Consider the following 20,462-nt stretch of genomic DNA (forward strand, 5'->3'; position numbering starts at 1 on the left):
ATGGAGTATCAGTGGCTGATCACCATGCCCATGCCTGACGATTGTGTGGCTGATGGGGAGCTTCTGCTCTCTAATGCTGCTGCCCAGCGTCATGAAAGAATCCCTTACCACATATTGCTAGCCCTGGAAAAGAGCAAAATCCAAAATTCGAAGCATGGTTTCTGCTGAATGTGTATTGCTTTTGTACCATCATAAAATTGAAAAATTCTAAATTGAACCACTGGAAGCTGAGGACTGATTGTAGTAGGCGCAGTGGGTGGGGTGGCTGTATATGAGTGGAGTAACAGCAGCTAGCATTTACAGAGGCCTTATGAAGTCCCAGGCATTGGGATAAGCCCTTCATTCTCAGTCCTCATGGATGCCCTGGTAAGGTAGGTGTCTCATCTCCATTGTACAGATAAGCTGGCTTAGAGATAATAGGTGTGTTCAAGGTCACAGGGTTGGGAAGTAGAACAGGAATGTGACCCCAGACAATCCGATGCAGAAACTGCCTGCTTTTCTATGAGTCACTGCCCCTTCAATGGTTTGGGGAAGGGAGTCAAGGAACTCTCAGAGCTCCAAACACTGCTTTGAAAGCACCCCCTCAAGAGCCAGAGAGTTGGAGAGACTTTGCCGAGTGCTCTGTAGAAACACTGTTTATTCAAATAATAGGCAGGAAGCGGCGGCAGCAGGTGGGTGAGGGTAGCCAGGTGGGGGCTGGGTAGGTTAGCACTGCAACCCTATGTCCCCTGCAATCCTGCTTTAACAGCCACCCAAACTATTGGCATCAGGGTCAGAAATACTTCCCCTCCTTGCCTTCCTGCCCCAGACTGAATAAATAGCATCCATCTCCCCACGAGAGCTGGGGAAGACTCATGTGCTGAGCTTGGTGCCCGGTCACAGCCCAGAGTCAGGTGAGGGCAGAAGCTCAAAATGGCTTGTAGGGAGTAGAATACAAAACTTCCACTCTCATTCTCATCTTCCTCTTCTTTCTCCCCACCACACTCCCCTCCCAGCCTGGTCTCAGGACAGGTGGTTGGTGAGGGCCTGGAGTGGGAGAATTGTTGCTTAGCATACACTGAGCTCAAGTTCGCAAGGCCATCCAGCCTGTTACCCATCCAGGCTGATCACCAAAGAGAATGTCAATTCACGCCACTTTATGGACAGAAAAGGAGGGGCAGGAGTGAGGCAGGCCTCTCCCAGCCTCAGAGGTAACCAGAGTCCTAGGAGCAGGCCCCCTACCGATCCATCTCGTCCAAGAGTGGGGTGGCATCGCCAGCAATGGACATCGGGGTGCTTTCGATCATAGGACTGGGGGAGGGCCGAGGTGTCAGCCGCTGCTTCTGTTTCCGTCGCTCTGCTTCCTTCTCCTGCAGCCACTGCTCTGCCATCTTCCCCCAGTCGATGGCAGCATGGCTGTTGGACCTGGGAAGGAGAATGAGCCTTTGAGACTGGGACACTTAAGGGGCCCAATACAAGGAAGCCTTCTCACCAATCACTGGTGAACATCTACCCTTGCAGAAATGGCCCTCATACCTATGGGCAGCAGCTGTGACTGGCTGCCACACTGCCCACTTCTGTCATCTTCCAGAAAGCAGTCCTTTTGAGGATAGCAGCTGGATCATGGCTCTCAGATCCAGAGCACCTGCCTATGCTAACTGGCCTTCTGACAGCACCTGCCCCTGCTAATAACCTGCTCCACACCACCATCCATATACTTACTTCGGCTGCTGCTGCCGTTGCCGAGAGCTGGAAGAGGGCTGGGGCTGGGCCTGGGCAGACTGTGGGGTGGTGCTCGCCTGTAGCTGGTGGTACTGTGGTGTGGTGATGGGCTGGCTTGGGGTCGTGTAGGAGTAGCTGGGGGTCATTAGTGGTGTGGCCACTGGCTGTTGGGCTGGCGTTGGGAATACCTGGAGAAAGGTAAACAGTTAAGTGGGGTTGGATTTTGGGCCTATCTGGGCTTCCTATAAATTTCTGGCAAGCTGAAAATTTGAGGTCAGTACAGAGATTACCAGCAAACTCTCCTGAGCTGAGCAGCAGAGGTAGGTCAGTGGGATGGGACAAGGCACAACAATGGGGCCTACCAGTCCTGACCACAAAAGGACTCTGTGGAAAGGTCAGGCTTTTTCTTATTCTCTCTCCCCTCTAATGGACCCGAGGAAAAGGAACATCTGTTGGAGACAGTCCCTGAGGCCCATCTGTGCATGCAAAGGTGAGCACTGCCGGAGGCCAGTCTATAGACAGAGACTGGTAGATGATCGTTCCTTTTCACTCTTCCCCACTCTCCACAGGGAGCTTCTTCTCTAAGCCACGTACGTGGTAAGCACTGCTGCCCCCTCCACTGCCTCCATAGCCATACTGGCTGGAGGCCCACTGGGCTGGGGTGGCATTAGGGTTCTGTCCTTGGCCTGTCACAGCAGCAATGGCACTGAACATCTGAGAGGTCATGTTCTGGGGCAGGGCATTCACGGCCCGTGTCAGATCTGTAAGCACAGAAGGTGGAGGATGGGTACATTAGAGGTGAAAATCCTTTTAGCTTCATCCCTCTAACCCCCAATCCCAGGCATGAGCTCCTTACCTGCGAGATTGATGTTAGCTGGGGTAGCATTGATAGAAGCAGGTGTCCGGGTCCTGCTGCTGCTACTGGGGGTAATGCCTATAGAAAATAACTCAAGTCAGTTAACATTTCTGGTATCATAATTTAGAGGGCTCAAGAAGATACTGAGAAAAAAGGAAGCTACATAGGCAAAGTGGATGGAGGACCTTCCTGATGCTAGGAGGTTGGAGTAGGAGTAAGAGAGCTGCAATGACGGCCTATCTCTCATCCCCTCCCACAAGCTAGTCAGTGATTACCTTGATTCAGAGTGTAGCTGTCCCTGCAACCACACCCCAAAAGTTAGAGAGAGTAGGACTCACCTGGTACAGGATCCTGGTAATGATCCTTAAACCATCTGAAAAGTCCATTCACAGTTGGGAAGATTTGGCCCCTGTACCGGAATCCTTCTGGAGTCACCGTTACATATTCTATCCTGGGATTTTGGAAGGAAACATACATCAGATACTACTTGGGGCCAGCCATGACAGTGGCCAGAACAGATCACCATGTGAGGCAGCCATACTGGGTGCTGGGGAAAAGGAGAGATCAAAGAGCCAGTCCCTGACCCTGTAAAAGGAGGCAGCATTTTGGGGAGACAAGGAGTACAGAGCAGAGTATAGACAAGGTCAGGAATCAGCAGCCTCTGGTATACTATTTATAGGCTGCCAGAAGAAGGCTTGCTGGGGACTGGGCCACCATCCTGGGCTGCAGTATAATGGTAGGACCCTGCAGGTGAGGGTGAGACTCGAGGTCACAGAAGTGTTAGGGTTGAAAGGGGTCTCCTAGGGCAGCAAAACACAACTCCCCAGGAGCCAAAAACTGGAAGTGTCTCTGAAAGGTGGTTAGTTTGCCCTTATTCAACACTTTGCAGATCATAGCGTGGATAAGAGGATGCGTTCTGGGATCAGATCCAGCTCTAGTTCCAGTTTTGGCTCTGCCACTCATCACCAATATAACTGCCCAAAGTTACTAAATCTGAATCTCAGTTTCATTCGTAAAATGAGAATAACAGCACTTAAACCCATAGGGTGGACGAGAATAAATGAAATAGTCAGCAGTGAACTCCAACTTTTTCAGCACCAAGGACTGGTGCTCCTATGAGAATCTAATGCCTGATGATCTGAGGTGGAGCTGAGACAGTGATGCTAGCGCTGGGGAATGGCTGCAGATATAGATGAAGCTTCACTCGCTTGCCTGCTGCTCACCTTCTGCTGTATGGCCTGGTTCTTAAAAGGCCATGGAATGGTGCCAGTCTGCGGCTCAGGGGTTGAGGACCCCTGAAATCGTGCATGTAAAGCACTTATCACACAACACCTAAAATAGAGTTGTGCTTAATAAAGGGTAGGTGTCAACAGAAATGCAAAGTATGGCAAAGTTCTCATTTATATTTAACTGAAACCTGTTTCCTAAATTTTCTACTCAAATGTTGTTCCTTCTACAACACAAGTCTGTGCCCTTTTCTATGGGAAGCTACCACGTTGCCTCTGCTCCAGGTTAAAGGTACCCTGTTTGCTCAATTGTTTCTCATGCGACAGTGTCTAACCCTCAAAGACCCCTGTCTGCCAATCTTTGGAAACATCGTGGTGAGTCAGGAAAGGTTTCTCAGAAATAAGCATGATAGCCAGATATGTCCAAAATGGTGCAGGGTCCAGAGTTTAGAGCCTGTTATCTGGCTATTGATCCTCTTACTAATATTGTGTATGCTGTACATCACATGCAGGAAGTACAGGGATCAGAGCAGAAATGCATAGGCCTTGGCCAGGAGCCAAAGGGAGGATAGGGTATAGAGAAGGCTGATATGGTTATCAGTCTAGGTAACAGACACGAAAAAAACAGGTCTAAGGAAATCGGACTTTGTCTGATTCAGAATGAGCGCCAGAGGACCCTAGATAAAGGAATACCTAGGAAGGCCAACCCTAGATAAAGGAATACCTAGGAAGGCCAACCTGTCAGTCATACAGAAAGGGAGAAGAGTAGGTCAATGGTAGGAAGAAGTGATGCTCTCCTGACCCACTCTTCCATGCGGACAGAAGTTAGCATACTAGAGCAACAGTGAGCTACCATGTGTTGAAAGCCCTGGCTAAGGTGAAGCAGAGTGAAAAGGACCAGTGTGCTGGCCCCCATTTTGCCAGTCAGGTGGAAAGAGTATCTGATAATTTCTATCACTCCTTTGGATGAGGAGAAGAGGCAAAGGGAACTCCTTTTCACAGGGTTGAGGAAAGCATCTTTCTCATTGAATCTTTGCCTTATGCCTCTAAATCATCATTCTCTTTCCCCACCTCCAACCTCTGCCTCTATTCTAAACAAATAAAAGGAGAAAGTGAGTCAAGCAGAACCAGAGAGAGTACTGCTCCGGGGCCTCTAACTCCCCGGCTAGCCTGTCTGTGGACCCCAGCGGCAGCACCTTCTCAGCACCAGTGCTCACCTGGGTTTACCCCGGGGCTGGTATCCCAGTAGGAACTTGCCGGGCAGTTCCTTGCAGGCACAGATGAAATAAGGGATGAAGGTGGGCTTCTCCTTCTTAGTTTTGATGAGCAGCTCCTCTAATTTCTGGGGGTAGAATGAGGGGGAGAGGTTGGGATAGCAGCATGCTTGGTACACAATGTCTGGCGCATACATGATGTACACCTCCTTCACCAGCTGGGAGACCGCTATACTGAAGGGAAACCATACGGACTTGGGAGGTGTCATCCGTCGTGGGGCCCTGGGCTCACCTTACGGTCTCCACCATTGCAGTCCTGATAGTACTTGTGGTTCAGAAGGTCCCGGGCAAAGGATGCCATGGGCTGGACATAGCGGGCAACGATCTCATCTAAATCTTCAAATTCCTGTGGGAAGAAGATAAAGGTCATATCCAGAGCTGAGACTCTTGACCCTTCATCAAATCCACTCAGAAGAGAACCCATGGGAGGGGGTGGACTTCCGCCTCTGCTGTAGCATCACTCCACTGCAAAGTCTCTTCAGTTTATTCATCTGTTGAGTCATGCCCAGATTTAAAGCTTACAAGGTACAAAATCATTTAAATCATAACTCTGATTCTCCCCTGGTGCCCGGGAATAGGGAGCTTCATTAAATTTCATTCCACTGAAAACAGAAGAGAGAAACCTGACATGAATAGTGCACACATAAGTGCATCTGCATGTGTATTTTCTCCTCTTCTTCCACTGGCTCTCTCTAGGTAGTCTATTTAAAATTTGGAGGACAGGGAAGGAGGGGGCAAAATATACAAAACTAATATCAAATGACTCATTTCACAACCAATCTCATTTGGTGCTATTTAACTAAAATGCATAGAATGCATACAATTTACTAATGTCAAATACAAGCATCCAGAAATGGCTTGTGTCTGGAAGCAGGAGCGGAGATGGGAAGGGAGTGGGGGCTGGCTCTTACCTCACTGTTGATCCATAGGGTGGCTCCCAGGCTGAAGGCATTTTCCTTGCCCTCTTCTCGCACATCCACATGCTGGTAGATGCCGTCACTGACCTTCCAGGTCACTGTCAGGTGATTCTCACCCTTGCTGCTTGGTCGGATGATCACATCACCCTGGTCCATGGTCTCCATCATTTTTTCTGCTTGCTTGAAATTTATATTATGGAAGGATGGGTGTGCAATCACACGCTTGATGTATGCTGAAGAGGGCAGGGAAAAAGTACAGATCAGGTGATGGGACGGGGAACCAACAGCAATGGGACAAACCATGGCTTAATTTCTGATCCACTATTGGATTCTGAGTGTCTTTCACCCTCTCTGGGCTTGGATTCTCTGATGTGAAAGATGTGTAAACGTGGGTTCCTATGGTGCTGAGGGAGTGAAGCTTTAAGAGTCACAGTGCATTAGTGAAGAAAATATGATCCAAGAAGACCCAGGTTTCTGGCCCTGCCAATGACTCCCTTTCATGATGTCTCTGGGCCTCAGAGTAGAGCACTTCAAAGTAGAGCACTCATTCCTACTGGGAGGCTAAGCAAAGGATATAGCCATTAGCATGTGCAACCTGCAGAGGGAAAGCTGTCAAGATTTGGTTGCACAGGCACAGTGGTGGGCATACTCACTGGTCCGCTGCTGCTTTCGCTTCATGTCCTCCTCCTGCTTGTGGTCTGCTGCTTCAGCATCGAAATCATAGTAGGTGTCCTTGGGCAGTTTCCACTCGTTGTTCCTGTCCATGAGGTCTGAGGTGCGGCAGGTCAGGTCTGCGCTAAACTTCTCGATGTCAATCTTCATGATGCGGCAGTGAACAGTCATTCCCACCTAGATCCACAGAACATTTGAGCTGGAAGGGACAAAGATGATCTAGCCCGATGACCTATTTTACATTTGAGAAAACCAAAGTCCAGGCAGAAAGGTGGAGTGACTTGCCCAAAGCCAGCCACCTACTGAATGGCAGATGAGGAGTTTGGAGTTGAGTCTGGTCTGCAGACTACAGGCTGTGTCTTGTACTGATGCCTCCCAATCTAGGTAGGAAAACCAAGTGGAGTCTACTGAAACCTAGCCTGTCACTGGCACTTTTCCCTCCTCCTATAAAGTTGCCTAGTTACTGCTCCTAGGAGGCAATCCAAGTCTGGTTGCCCTTTTTGGAGGGGAAGCAATATGATAGCTGTTTTCTGTACTTTACTGTTGGCTTGAGCCAATCTGTCCAAACAGTGCCAAAAGCTAGTCACTCCGCATGGCTCTCCTTTTGAAAATCTCTCTAACTTCATTTATTAGGAATGTCTTTCTGCAGCCTTCCTACAGTTTTAGGGGTTCACGACACTTAGAACCAGAGAATTTGGTATATCTGGTACCAGCCATGTCAAACTAACTGGGTGATTCTGGAAAAGGCACTTGAATTTTCTCTGAAAAAAGAAGGTAGTATTTCCTTTCCCATCAGGTGGAGATTAGAGACAACATATGTAAATGTCAAGTGCTGGTACCTAGTGTGAACATGCATAATTAATGGCGAAAGAATACTAGAACAGAAAGAGAGCTTATCTTTTGTGCTTCCCAGCATGTAATGCTGGGCCCTGCTTCCTGCCTGCTGGACTAAACCACAACTTCCTACACAGTTCTCTCCCAAACGTCTGGCAACTTGATGAAATTTCACAAGGCAGTGAACAAAGGCGTTCAGACACATCTCATCCTGGCTTCTTTCAACTAGTTATAAATCCTCCTGAAATCCTCTCCCTGCTACTGGGAACAGAGCCTAACTTTTGGTGGAGATAGCCCAAGGTTAAAGAGAGCCCAATTTAGGCAGCTGAAAACTGATGCCTTAGCCCTCTCATTCACCTACCTTTACTCGTTCCTCTGGTCGCTTTACCACTTTGTCACTGAGGAACTTGGTGGGGATGAAGCCGGTTACACCATTATCAAGCCGTGTTTTGACACCGATGGCCTGGCCTGGGCATGAACCACTGTCAAAGTGATTCCAGACCTAAAGATAAAGGTGGCATCAGTAGAAAAGCTTGATCATTAAGATTCTGGAGATCACATATTTAGAAAAGAACTGCCAGGGTTGTTGTAATTTGGGCTTTCTATATATCCTGGACAAATCCCATTAGCTTCTTTTATTGAAGTTGAGAAATTGTCTTTTACAATCTACCTAACATCTGAAGACCCAGAAAAAGTATTCAGGGTGTCTTTAATGAGTCTGACCATAAGAAAGGCAGATAATATCTAGAAGAATGAGGGGAAAATTTAAATGTGTGTGGAGAATGAAAGAGCCTACAGATAACTTCTAACTAGCATAGGGACACTGTGCCTACCCTACACATAAGAAATGCACATGTTCATGTCTCTAATCTGGTTGAGATAGATCCCCAGAGAATAGGAAATAAGGGTTAAGTGCTGAGCCAGAATAGGTGAAAGCACAGATTATTTCTGACTAACATATGAAGGAACTTCATGTTAGACTTGTGTGTTCTAATCTTCCTTTGTGTATTCATTTGGTAAAGCATGATCTAAATATCCCATTCCCGACTCCTTTAGAGGGCAATAAGACCACTCACTCAAGAAGTTCAGTAACCACAGTAACACTGTAGCACATACCTCGCTTAGTTCAGGGAAATTGTCCTGCTGACAGAAAGGGCACTGCCATAGCCCTGTCTCATCATTTCGGATTGCCTGGTCATAGCTCTCACCCTGTGGACGCCTGTGGGCAATGCCAGTGACATTGCAGATGATGAGCTTTCCTGGAGGAATGGTAGAGAATAAGGAAGGGAAGAAGAGAACAGGGAGCAGGCTAAGAGCACTGGAGAGGCGACTCCTTCCCACCAACATTTTAGTGACAGAACATCTCTTATGGCATCTGTACTGATCTCCCTCACATCTTTGAGAAGGGCAACCTTCCCCTGATTTGATGACAGGGGAAAATAAGGCCTATAAAATTGACTTCATGAAGATCCCAACAACATGTTACAACATAATTTGACCTTGAACTCAGCTTTAACTTTCAGTCCAGGGCTCTATAATCTTTTTAAAGTTGCTTGAGTTGAATGTATACAGTAAGCATATCCTCCCATCCCTACATATCCTCCTCTAGTTAAAAAAAGACCCAAAATTTACCAATGTAGAAGGTCTCTGGTGTTTCTTTGGTTAACATATTGAAGATTTCCTCTGTGTTTGGAGAGCGGTAGGCTGTACGCAGGTCCTTATACCGACAGCTCAGCTCTGCCCGGATGTCGTATAGGGTGATGTGTTTGTCACCATAGCCCTGGGGAAGGAGCCCATCAAGAGAAACCCAATTCAACTGCTCCCCAACCCAAGCCCTTCAATGATGGGAGTAGGCCAGGTGGCTGTTAGGGCTTCTCTCTTTTCTTCCAATGTTAAAGGGTTTCAAATTTTTTCTTAGCCATGGAACACTATTCTATAATAAAAATGCTTCACGGAACCCCAATGCATAAATCAGACAAACATGAAGCTACACTGTTGGAAAGATGGAAGAGGAGTGAGAAGAACACTCTACTACTGAGCCCCTCCAAGCTCCCTCTGCCCGCCACAATGACTGTAGCAGTCTCAGACTTCCCTGGCTCCTTAATAAGCAGACTGAAAACCTCCTTGAGAAACCCACTACAGCATGGGGCGGGAGAAGAGAAGATCAAGTTTCCCACACTGATAGTATTGGGGGTTACTCTGGAGATTTGCTTCCTGAGTCTCCTCCCAATTAGGCCACTCTGATTGGGTTTTTATGCTAGGCTTTCTATACTGTCACCCACCTGCCTCTCCAGTTCTTCTGCAAAGGCATCCAGGTCCAGGTCCTTGAGTCGCTCTGGGTTTTCCAAGATCTCTTCCAGGGCACCTGCAGGATTGGCATCCTCGGCTGATTCATCATATTCCAGAGCATCCACTGCCATCTTCCTGGCCCACTCATAGGTCTCAGGATGGACTCGAGAACCATCGAGGACTTCAATATATGAGTCAGTGCTGAAGGAAAAGGCAGAAAAAGGACAGGATACATAACAAGAAGCTTCTAACAACAGCCCGAATGTGACCAATGGGGAACTGGTTAAATAAATTAGGATACCTCCATATGATGGAATACCATACAGCCATTAAAAAGAATGAGGTAGATCTATGTGTGCTGACATGGACAGATGGCCACGATATATTGATACGTGAAAAATGCACTGCAAAACACTATGAACCATATGATCCTATTTTTGTAGTAAATGGGCAGTTAGTAAATGCATAGCAAAAATAAAATTTAGAAAATTGTAGTATACATCAAATTGTTATGGTAGTTATTTCTGGGGGGTGGGATTATGGGGGACTTCCACTTTCTGCATAATACTTCTATATGTTGAATTTTATATAATGAACTTATATGAGTTATAATAAGATAAAGCAAGAAGGGGGAAAAGACCTTTGAGAATTTGCTGACAGCTATTTTCCCCCATAAAGCCTTCCCAGGCTGGTCTTGCCCGTGCACTCACATGGACCTATGTTATTCGTGGAGTGTTACAGCAAAGCTGGGTGGAAAATGAAGTTTTAGAACTTGAAGCCTATTTCCCCACTGATTTCCATTACTGAATGAGGAGCTATGTGCCCGTGGAAAAGATCCTCCAAAGACTGAGTTGATAACTTCTGGAGAGGAAGAGGTCAATAGTGAAGTCCAAAGTCCAAGTGAATAGAACTTTCTCTCAATAACATCATCTTAAAACATACCGAATCTCCCCTTTCCTTATCTCCTCATATCCCAACACTCCTTCTCCATTGCCCCTGCTATTCCCACCCTTATCTAGCCATGACACACCAATAACAGAACAAGTTTGTGTTTATTGAACAAAGTTATGTTTTCTGTCCTTAATTTATAAACCGAGTTGGTTCCTTTTATGTTTCTCACAAAAAAAGCTTTACATAATTGAACCGATCTTTTCCATAGGTCAGAGGCTCTTGACCAAATAAAGGTCCTCACCTATGCTTTAAAACATGTCCTAAATAGCTTGGTGGCCCTCTGGCAGCCCTAATCCCCTGAACACCCAAAGCAAAGGCCGAGGAAATTCCTCCTGTTCCACCCAGGCAAAGGGTATCACCTGTCCCCTAGGGAGGCCGTGTCGATCTTGAGGAAGCCAGCACAATTCATGAAGACTTTGGGACCCATATGGCACATGGTGACCAGCTGGGTCCGGCTCTCGAGCCTGGTGTTGTTCTGCTTCAGGATCTAGGGAAGAGGCCTGAAGTGAGCCAGAGCAGTGGGCAGGCCCCACCTCCAGCCTGCTTTCAGGTTTTGGGAAACCCTCCATGATGGGAACTCTGTCCTCATCCCCTAATATCTGACCACTACACCATAATGCTTGCTACTAAAAAAATTATTTTAATGAACTATATTACACCTACCAAAGACAATACACGACTAATATATGCCTTAAAAGTTAACGATAAAATACACACTCAAGTACCCAACATTCACCTTTAGAAAAAGAATATTACCAATACTTTTGAATCTACCTGCATGACCCCCTCTCTCGTTGGAGTGTTATTTCTTCCCACTGGGAAAAACCCCACTATCTTGAGGTTTGTGTCTAGTACTCACTCACTTCCTCCATCTGTTTAAATCATGCCGTATGGCTCCCTTTACCATAGGTTAGTATAGTGAAGAGCATAGCTATGGCCACCTGGTCATAAATCTGACTCTGACTCTTACTAGCTGAATGACTCTGGACAAGTCCCTTTACCTCTCTGACCTTGGTCTTTCTGTCAGATCATACGGGCATAGCGTAAAGGATCAATGGGAACTCTTCCTATTTTCTGATTCAACCCAATCCTACCTTCAGAAGGTGGGTCCCTTTTCGAGGCCCCAGGCCACAAACATACTGGATTAAGGCCTGGCTATAAGGGTGGGCAATGGCACGGTTGACATCAACCCCAACCTCATTGACTCGGTTGATAAATTCACAGTACAAGGCATTGAGCAGCTCCTCTTTCACCACATGCTCCTGTCAACATATAGCAGGTAGGGATAAGGTCACTGTGCCATTCTGCCTCTCCAGTTCTAGCCTGCCTGTCAAATCCCACTCACCTGCAAAGGGTGAAATTTGAGACACAGGATGTCTTCATCAGAGCTGCACACCTGGGCAAATTCAATCAGAGGGTCCTGGATGCGCCTGGCCAGGGAGACGGCTTGTCTCAACACTGGAGGGTAATCCCGGAATTCTGCCTAGAGTCAAATGAGGGTCAGCAGGGCCATAAAGTCCCCTCAGCTACAACAGCAAGAGGAAACCCAAACCATTCTGGCTTTAAGTCACTTTCTCCTCTCCTTTGGGACGTTTTTCTTGGGGACAGTTTAATCTCTAGGGCTCCCAGTCTGAAGCATGACTGATGAAATGGACAACCTCTGCACAGGTAAGTGAACAGGTGTATTCCTGTGCCCTGTAACCGGTTTCCCTATCAAATCTCCCTGGGATTGACAGCTCTTGCCAGTGCTGGTCCTAAGGGTGGGACTCTAGCATTACCTCTGATTTCTTGCTGTTCATGTAGAGAATGGCCAACTCGTTGTCAACCAGCTCCACCCCAATAGAGGAAAGCTGCTGGCCCTGGTCCAGCTCATGCACAATGCGCTTGACATCCTCAATCAACATCTGGGCGTCCCTAGAGAGATGAGGCGTGTTGGTCAGGGCTATTTCTGCATAATTTCTCAGGGATAGAAGGTCTCATGGCTAGGATGGGAGGGGGGATATTATCAAGGATCTATATGAGCACATGCCAGATTCAACAATAAGGGACAAGTGACTTTAAACCAGGCCTGGCCCAATCCCCTGGTGTCCTTACCTGTTTTCTCCTGCGACTGTTACCACATGAGGCTTTTTGTTCAGAAGAAATTTCTTCAAGGTTTCAATGTCTTGAGCCTAGATTGAAAGAAAACTGAAGTTGAATGGCTCTGAAGATAGGGAGATTTCAAGTAGTTCTCTCTCCCTAAGTAGCTCGAGATCTTACAAAACCAGAAAATAACGATGCCTCACATTGTCTAACTAGAACACAAAACAAGAGGCCTAAGACCTCTGGTTTGAATATTATACATCTGTTAATATTTTCTAAGGTTATTACACTCTTAGCTTATACTTGGGCTATAGCAGTCAGGACTATTCTGATCTCCACTTCAAGATTTTTCTTTTTTTAAGTTGTTTGTTAAAAAGTACTTTTTAGAATGGGGCACTCATCACAGCTGAAAAATACCATTAGGTTAAAAAAAACAGAAGCATACACATGAGATGAATTCAAATCCCTTTCCTTAGAAAAAGAGACACTGAAAGGCTAAAGCAGGGGGAAGGTTGGCTTAATGCCTCGGTGGCTTTCAGGTCCTGGAACAGGCTGACCCAGATGCTGTATAGAATAGAAGCAGTAATAGCAGCTCTCAAACACACAAAGCTCAGGAACTGGCCTCAAGCCAGAAGCAAATTCTGTACCAGAACTTGAGCGCCATCTACTGCCTATGGAAGTGAGACTTATCCCAGGACTTGAGGGGTCAATGACCAGATCAGAAATAATGAGGGTCTTGCATGGGATGTTGCTTACACCATCTAAATTATAACGTGTACTTAAATATAAACTTGATAACCCATCCCAGCCACTTGCCTTTCTTTCCCGTTCTTCCTCTCTCCATGCAGTTCGCCGTTTCGTAAAATGGGGGAGCCGGAGGAAGTCCGTCACTTCTCCTTCACCATTGACCAAGGCGCAGAACACAGGGTGATCTCTGCCAGCCAGATAGGAAAAGAAACAGCGTGATAATGAGTAATATGAGGATATGAGTAAGAGAAGAAAGTTAGAAAGACAGGTAAGGGTGATGTCAGGAGGCAGGAATAGGCAGTTACCTGGCAGAAGAGAAGGCAATGCCTAGGACTCGGATGCCCTTCCCTTGGTTCTCATCCATAAAGTCATCATCTTCCTCTACTTGTTGATCTGGCCGGTAGGGTGCCACTCTCAACCAGTTGTAGAGCTTTCGACTACAGGCCTGGGAAAGAGAAACATCAGACACTACAGCCATCAGGCTCACCAACTGTACTAAGGAAAGAGATGCAGGTACACCTGTGCAAAGGTTGTATTTGTATGTGCACATGTTCCTAGCCCATGGCAGACTTGCAACCTGAAGGCATACCTTGCTTTTGGAAACTGAAGAGGGCAGCAATACGAACAATGTTTAGACTGGAGGAGGGATGCTCCTCAAGTTAGGTGGTCTTGGAGTGACCAGAGGCCTTGTTTGGACTCCTTCTCAGATTATGCTCTGCCTGCCCCTAGTGTTTCTCTATTAGCTATAGAATTATTAGTAAGGAGTTTCTCCACTCTCAGATCTAGTTTGGGGAAATTGCAAGGACTAAAGATCATGAGTTTCTGTCCTCACCTTTATGACATATTCTTTGGCTTCAACCAGCAGCTTGTTCTTGAGTTCTTTGGCCATCTGCACATAGAGGAATTGCTGCAAAGCTCGCTCGATGGCCATAGTGCGCTGCCGGTTCCACTCTTGCACTTGGTGGCTGAACTCATCTCGGTAGTAGAACTGTTTGATCTCTTCAAAATACGTCTGGTCATTACCATAGCTAAGAAGAGACAATACTGTGGTATCAGAGATAGAGAAAAGGTGATACCAAATGTACGTGTGAGTGAGCCAGGGACAATGGCTTGCTTGATTCTGAAACTGTGGTTCACATTCCCAAGGGACCCCTTCCTCCAAGAGACTACTCACCAAGCCCTCCCCAAAAAGAACCCCCAGATCAGGGCTTTGCTTACCCTTCTACCCCCTTCATATCTATGCTGATGTCAATGGTGAGCAGCCCTTCATCTTCTGCCAGGCAGATCTTGAGGAACTGGTCATCTCTCAGTTCCTTAACAGGCTTGTTCTTTAAGTACTTGAAGGAATAAGCATAATGGGCCTCATCCACATCCTGTACACATCAAGAGAGAATCATCGGCCTACAGATAGGCTGGTTTGACAGGGGGGTAAAAGACTGCCTATCTGCTCTCAGGCAGACAGCTCAGCTACAAGAAACTCAGGTCAATCAAACAGAGAGCTGGGCCACATGTTGGATTTTAAAGCCCTTTACCCAGAGCTCACCTTTCTACCTTTCTTGGTGGGGGTTATATTTAGCTTGGCTCTCTCCTGGAAAGTCTGCCTCAGCACCTGCCGGACAAGGGGCTCTCGGGCAATTTGCAGGGCTACCATGTAGCGGGCACCTTCCAGCACAGCTTCTGGTGTAGGGAACTGACTGTGGGGAAAATGGGGGAGCTTAGAATGTGACTGTCTTTGCTCTCAGGCCCCTCCTCCTGCCAGTCACCTGCTATACGCCTACCTGCAAACATAATCCTTGGCCAGTTCCAAGGGCTCTGCAGGAAACTGCTCTGTCTCGTGCCGCTGGTAGCTGTCCCGGAGGTTTTCCCCAAATTGCTCAGGAGTAAGCCCAAACTTTTTGGCCAGGCCATCTGAAGCAAACAACAGAGTGAAAGGTAAGGCAACAACTAGTCTCTTGGCTCTTAGAGTCTAGAGCAGCAATTCTCAACACTAGACTTTCAAAGAGTCATGAATGAGCAGCACAAGGATGTCTTATAAAGAAAAATGAAAATGATTTTAAACACCTGATGGTTTGTTATAAAGCAGAAGAAACAGAAATTTCTATGTGACTCCTGGGTTCAGAACTAAGGTGGAAGCTACGGTTTAATAAATTCCCAAAGATAGGACAGACTGCCTCCCTCTGATCATATGAGTTTCCCATCCCTTTGGGAATTTAGGAAGAGGCTAGACCATTACTGTGGGGTGGGTGTGGGTCACGGGAGCAAGTGTGCATAATTGGATTGGTGATTCACTCAAATGTCCTTTAAGTCCTCTTCCTACCCACAAGTGACTATCAGGGAACTTCCCTTGCTCAAGCCTGCCATGCCCAGGCCTGAAAGCAGCTAGCTTTTACCTAAGCCAGCGCTCTGACAGATGGTGTACATGTCTCGGCGGGAAGCCTGCTTGAGCTCTGGCCCCCTTTGCTCCTCATCTTCTGCCTCTTCACCTTCACCTGAGAGGAAAACACAAGTTAGTGGTCTAGTTTCCAGTTATTCTCAAGGACCTGACACAAGTACAGAAGCCCTAAAAGGCACTCAGCCAGGGCATCCTTGGAGATGCCATGCCATCATTAAGCCTCCTGGGTTTTCTTTTCCAGCACTCACCTTCCTCATCTCCCTCTTCCCTTACACGCTTTAGCTTCTTGCGGTTGGCCTTGGCAGCATTTTGCATCTTGGGAATGTCACGACCATAATAAAGCAGAAAATGGCTGTAGACGTCTTTCAGCTCATCCATGGACTGTACATCCTTAAGCCTGGAGAGAAGGAACATAAAACCTCCATTGTCACCAAAGGAGGGTGTACCCCAGTTCTACTACAAGAGGTCCAATGCCTGTGAGGCAAGGTCCTAACTAGGATAAGTGCCTACATTCCCCAATAACAGACACACAATGGTCCCAGATCATGACTTAACTGCAACCAAGGCATCTGAAAGGAGGTATATGTCAAACAAATGGTAGTTGATTATTAAAAGTGAAAACAAAAAGGGAAAGATGAAGCAACATATCTCTACAAAGTTCAGAGTGCCTGAGACAGTCTTTGTCCCATTTCCCTAGCTTCATGATGCTGGCCACTAAAATCATGATTCCTTTCCATAACCCACTGATTCCAGGCTCACCAAACTGCTTTCTGATTATAAATTGGTTTCCCGTGTAGCTTTATATACATGGGATATATAAATCAGTAAACATGAATATCTGCTCCTTTTAACCTTTTATACCAATATGAATAATATAAATTTGCCTGTCAGAAAAGTCACTTTTGATGTGCTGACAAACTGAATTTGTATGGGATGGGCCCTGTGCTGAGAATTTTGTAAGGTTATGCTGCTCCTGGGGGCCTGCCTTTGATCTGAGGGCTTCTTGTCATGGAATAAATCCTGCACATACTACCTCTCCATGTCTGTGGTGTCCAGAGCCCGGATGCCATCAGCAAGAGGTTTGTCAGGATCAGCAGAAATCTGCTCGTACTGGTAAGCCTGCATCTTCTCAAACAGACGTGTTAGGTTCTCCTTGCGGATCCTCAGCTGGGTCCACTAGGACAAAATAGGGCAGGAGTAAGGGCTGGTGTTCAGCCTTGCAGACTCAAGGCTACTCTGTTCCTTACCAGAAAACCTGGGGGAGGCTTAACAAGACTGGAGATTTTGGGCTGCCAAGAAAGCTTGGGCCCGGGCAGTAGTGGTGTCCAATCCAGCCCTCAACCCCTTGGGGGGCTGGAGCCATATTACCTTTTCATCCCACTGCCACACCCTCCATAGGTCATTGATGTGCAACTCAGGCTCCACATACTCCTTTCGGTAGAAGGCAATAAAAGGCACCTAGAGTGTGGCAAGGAGACTGCAGTCAACCAGAGAGGAAAGATCTGTATGAATCCTCTTTGCTAAAGGGATAAATAGCTCCCGGAAATTCATCGGTTGGAAACTTGGCCTCCCTCAGAGGCTCATCCAGGGCACGCACTCCCCCACAGAAGAAAATGCTGCAGACAGGGTTCTCTTGATTACTAAAGTCTCCTTTAATACTCATACTTCTTGAGTCAAGGGACCACTGCTGAGGATAAGAGAAGGGGCTACCCACCTGACTTAGGTAGCTACTTTTCTTCATCACCTAGCTGAATTTCTAACCACTAGAAATGAGCCACTAGAGCTTGAGGTGCTACCTCAAAATGCTGATTTCTCATGAAGCCCAGGGCCTCTTTGATCTTCTGAATTGTGCTGGGCCCTTTTCGACTGAAGCTGCTGGTTGGCTGCCCTCGGTCTAGGTAATCACAGCTTTCCTATAATTGGAAGAAAAAAGAAAGAAACAGCAACACTGTTACTTGCTTTGTCTTACCGCACATGAAACTGTTTCATGTCACGGGATGACCCCCTCAGATGAAATCTTAAAAACAAACAAACAAACAAACAAAACAAAAAAAAACACACACATGTACACACAGAGTTCTATACTAGGCACATAGATGTTTGGGGCAAAGGAGGAGCAGCTCCTTGACTTCTGATTCATGTCAAACATAAGGATCATTTTGGAGGTACCTGAAGAGAAATGGTTGGGGTGGCAAAAGCATTCCTGTAGATCCAGTCAGCTTCTTCCTCTAGTTCATCATCTTCAGCCCCCTTGACTGGGATGGAGCGGAGCTGCAAGGGATAAGACAACAGAGTGAGAATGACTTTATCTCACATCCCATTTAGGAAAAATGCACCATTTCTGGACAAAAATGTGTGCTCTGCAGGCACACATTTTCAGTGCTTGGAAGAGTATCATCCTGGCAAGAAATAGACACATCCTATTTTACTAAAAAAAGAGTGCTATTTGAAGAACCATAAGCAGCACGACAGTCTATCTTCCCTCCTCTAAGAGCTGGACTCCTTGTATCCCCCAGTCAGATGGGGTTCAAGTCTGACTTTCTAGATACCATTCTCTTTCGGACTGTTACTAGATTGTTTTTCTGCTACAACCCCTTCAGCAAGGACGCTCAGGACAGGTGATGACAGATCAGCAGGACAGAGGCTGGTGGTTTCTTACCTGGAACCTCTCAGGCAGGTCAGTGGCTCGAATATCATTGTCCTGATCTGTGAGGTGACTGCTTTCCAGCTCGCTGGGCTCATACATCTCAAAGATGCTCCTGCGGCTCACACGTTTCTTTGTGGTCTTCTTGGGGCGCACTCGGATCTCACCCTCAGCCTCATCGTCCTCATACTCATACTCTTCCTCTAGTTCTTCATCATATTCATTGTATTTTTCAAATTCGTCATAGTCAAAGTCTACACCAAAAATCTCCTGAGCTTCTTGCAGGGCCCTGTGGGCGAGAGCAAGAAGAGTTAGCCCAGGTTCTGGAGAGAAGAAAGAAATGTAGACCCTGCACAGATCATTTACTTGCCCCAAGGGAACTAAGTAGGTTAAGAGAAAAGTTAATTCAAAAAACCATATTCACTGTGGAATAAAGGCTTAGCTGGGGGATACTGCTGGAGAAACTATTACTTATGGAGGCTAAAAAGCTGATCTTTGGCACATGCTAGTGATATAGATCAAATAGCAACAGAGCAGATGGGTCCACATTCTGCTCAGTGGATCTGTCTTTTGCTAAGGCATTATAGTATTCCCTTATAGCAAAGCCTTCTTCCAACAAAATTATATTTAAAGGCCAATATATAAAAGAATAAACATGGAGCTGCAGTTGAAGAGGGAGGCTGGAGCCTTGCTCGATCTCATAGTGGCCCTGGAACGCAGAGCTCTCAGGGTTTCTAGGAGTAGTATGAAATCACTGCCTAGCAAAAGTTATTTGAGACAGGGAAGCAAAATGGCTGAGAGCTGGCAATGTCCCATTTTTGGCAAAGGCTTGTGACCTCCTTCCTGACTAGGTTCACTCAGATGCTATTACCACCTCATACCAGACCCCACTCACGCATCTGTGTATCCTGGAAGCTTTTTCCGCCACTTAGGTTTTTTTAGAGGCTGTCCATCATCATCCACAATGAAGTCGTCAATGTCTGGGTGGGGAAGGGAAGAGTTAGTGCTCAGAAGCAGAGGAGAGCCCGGACTAAATGAATTTAGATCCTACGATGTGAGTGGCCAGTGAAGAGTAAGGAGGCTCCCGAAAGTAACTTCTTTGTGTCAAATGCTGGGGGCTGACAGCTGAAGAATGGTTTCCCATCTAATTCCTAGGGGCTAGGAAATCCCAGCACCCACCCAAACACCAGCTTCTCTGCCTGATGCCACATACCTGACTCTTCATCATCTTCCTCTTCCTCCTCTGGAGGAGCCATGGGGGCCTCCACGGCCTCCTGCCCCTCTTCCCCTTCCCCATCCTGGAAGATTTCCTCTGCAATGGCCTCTTTTTCATGTTCCTCCTTGCCATATTCCTCCTCATCGTCATCCTCATCATCTGACATTTTTTTGACACGTCGGTATTTTTGCTAGGGATGAGAAAACTTGCTTTATCTGGGTCTGAGGGGACTAGTGTAAGGATGCCTGCTCTCCAGTCTCACTTCCATTTTCCCACCAGTTACGCTGACCAAGGGAGATGAGAGAGAACACATTAAGTGATACACTTTCAACTCCAAAGCCCACTCTAGAAATGCTGACAAGCCTTTTTCTAACGGCTCAGGGATGTAAATCTAGGGCTCCCCAGCACAATGATACTGAGCAACTTTCTCTTCTCTGACGTTCCCCAAACTGTCTAGATGTGCCTCCCTCTCCAGGAGTCGTTGAATTTCAAGGGCTTTTTCTTTCATATCCCGGGAAACGGAAAAAGAATGACACTTACCCCTCTTTTGACTTTGACACCTAAATTCTCCTCAATGAGGTCAAAATCATCATCTTCCAAGCGGTCATCAAAAGATGCTGGAAAAAACAAAGTGTTACCCATGGTGATGGGGAGGCCCCTT

At 46.7% G+C, this 20,462-nt stretch overlaps 1 protein-coding gene across 2 annotated transcripts in view; it reads right to left on the minus strand.

Moving 5' to 3' along the window:
• Positions 1-158: 158 nt before the first annotated feature.
• The window catches only part of SUPT6H (SPT6 homolog, histone chaperone), a 44,376-nt gene continuing 24,072 nt past the window's right edge, over positions 159-20,462 (minus strand). The window contains exons 3-36 of one of the 2 annotated variants that reach the window (XM_011359963.2): positions 20,342-20,418; positions 19,799-19,991; positions 19,481-19,565; positions 18,601-18,874; positions 18,111-18,212; positions 17,738-17,854; positions 17,310-17,399; positions 16,975-17,117; positions 16,190-16,338; positions 15,940-16,038; positions 15,328-15,457; positions 15,093-15,243; positions 14,768-14,922; positions 14,382-14,577; positions 13,855-13,994; positions 13,619-13,736; positions 12,815-12,891; positions 12,499-12,634; positions 12,066-12,203; positions 11,815-11,982; positions 11,080-11,207; positions 9,763-9,970; positions 9,113-9,260; positions 8,597-8,739; positions 7,842-7,982; positions 6,628-6,823; positions 5,969-6,207; positions 5,290-5,403; positions 5,001-5,125; positions 2,896-3,008; positions 2,558-2,635; positions 2,296-2,462; positions 1,702-1,889; positions 159-1,404 (exon numbers count right to left, since the gene is read on the minus strand). In XM_011359963.2, the coding sequence (XP_011358265.1) occupies positions 1,218-1,404; positions 1,702-1,889; positions 2,296-2,462; positions 2,558-2,635; positions 2,896-3,008; positions 5,001-5,125; positions 5,290-5,403; positions 5,969-6,207; positions 6,628-6,823; positions 7,842-7,982; positions 8,597-8,739; positions 9,113-9,260; positions 9,763-9,970; positions 11,080-11,207; positions 11,815-11,982; positions 12,066-12,203; positions 12,499-12,634; positions 12,815-12,891; positions 13,619-13,736; positions 13,855-13,994; positions 14,382-14,577; positions 14,768-14,922; positions 15,093-15,243; positions 15,328-15,457; positions 15,940-16,038; positions 16,190-16,338; positions 16,975-17,117; positions 17,310-17,399; positions 17,738-17,854; positions 18,111-18,212; positions 18,601-18,874; positions 19,481-19,565; positions 19,799-19,967 (4,812 nt within the window). In that variant the 5' untranslated portion in view covers positions 19,968-19,991; positions 20,342-20,418 and the 3' untranslated portion in view covers positions 159-1,217. The remainder of the gene's footprint in view (positions 1,405-1,701; positions 1,890-2,295; positions 2,463-2,557; positions 2,636-2,895; positions 3,009-5,000; positions 5,126-5,289; positions 5,404-5,968; positions 6,208-6,627; positions 6,824-7,841; positions 7,983-8,596; positions 8,740-9,112; positions 9,261-9,762; positions 9,971-11,079; positions 11,208-11,814; positions 11,983-12,065; positions 12,204-12,498; positions 12,635-12,814; positions 12,892-13,618; positions 13,737-13,854; positions 13,995-14,381; positions 14,578-14,767; positions 14,923-15,092; positions 15,244-15,327; positions 15,458-15,939; positions 16,039-16,189; positions 16,339-16,974; positions 17,118-17,309; positions 17,400-17,737; positions 17,855-18,110; positions 18,213-18,600; positions 18,875-19,480; positions 19,566-19,798; positions 19,992-20,341; positions 20,419-20,462) is intronic. The other variant, XM_011359964.2, reaches the window with a different exon arrangement.

Source organism: Pteropus vampyrus, unplaced genomic scaffold, assembly GCF_000151845.1.
Source record: "Pteropus vampyrus isolate Shadow unplaced genomic scaffold, Pvam_2.0 Scaffold50, whole genome shotgun sequence".
Lineage (NCBI taxonomy): Eukaryota > Metazoa > Chordata > Mammalia > Chiroptera > Pteropodidae > Pteropus > Pteropus vampyrus.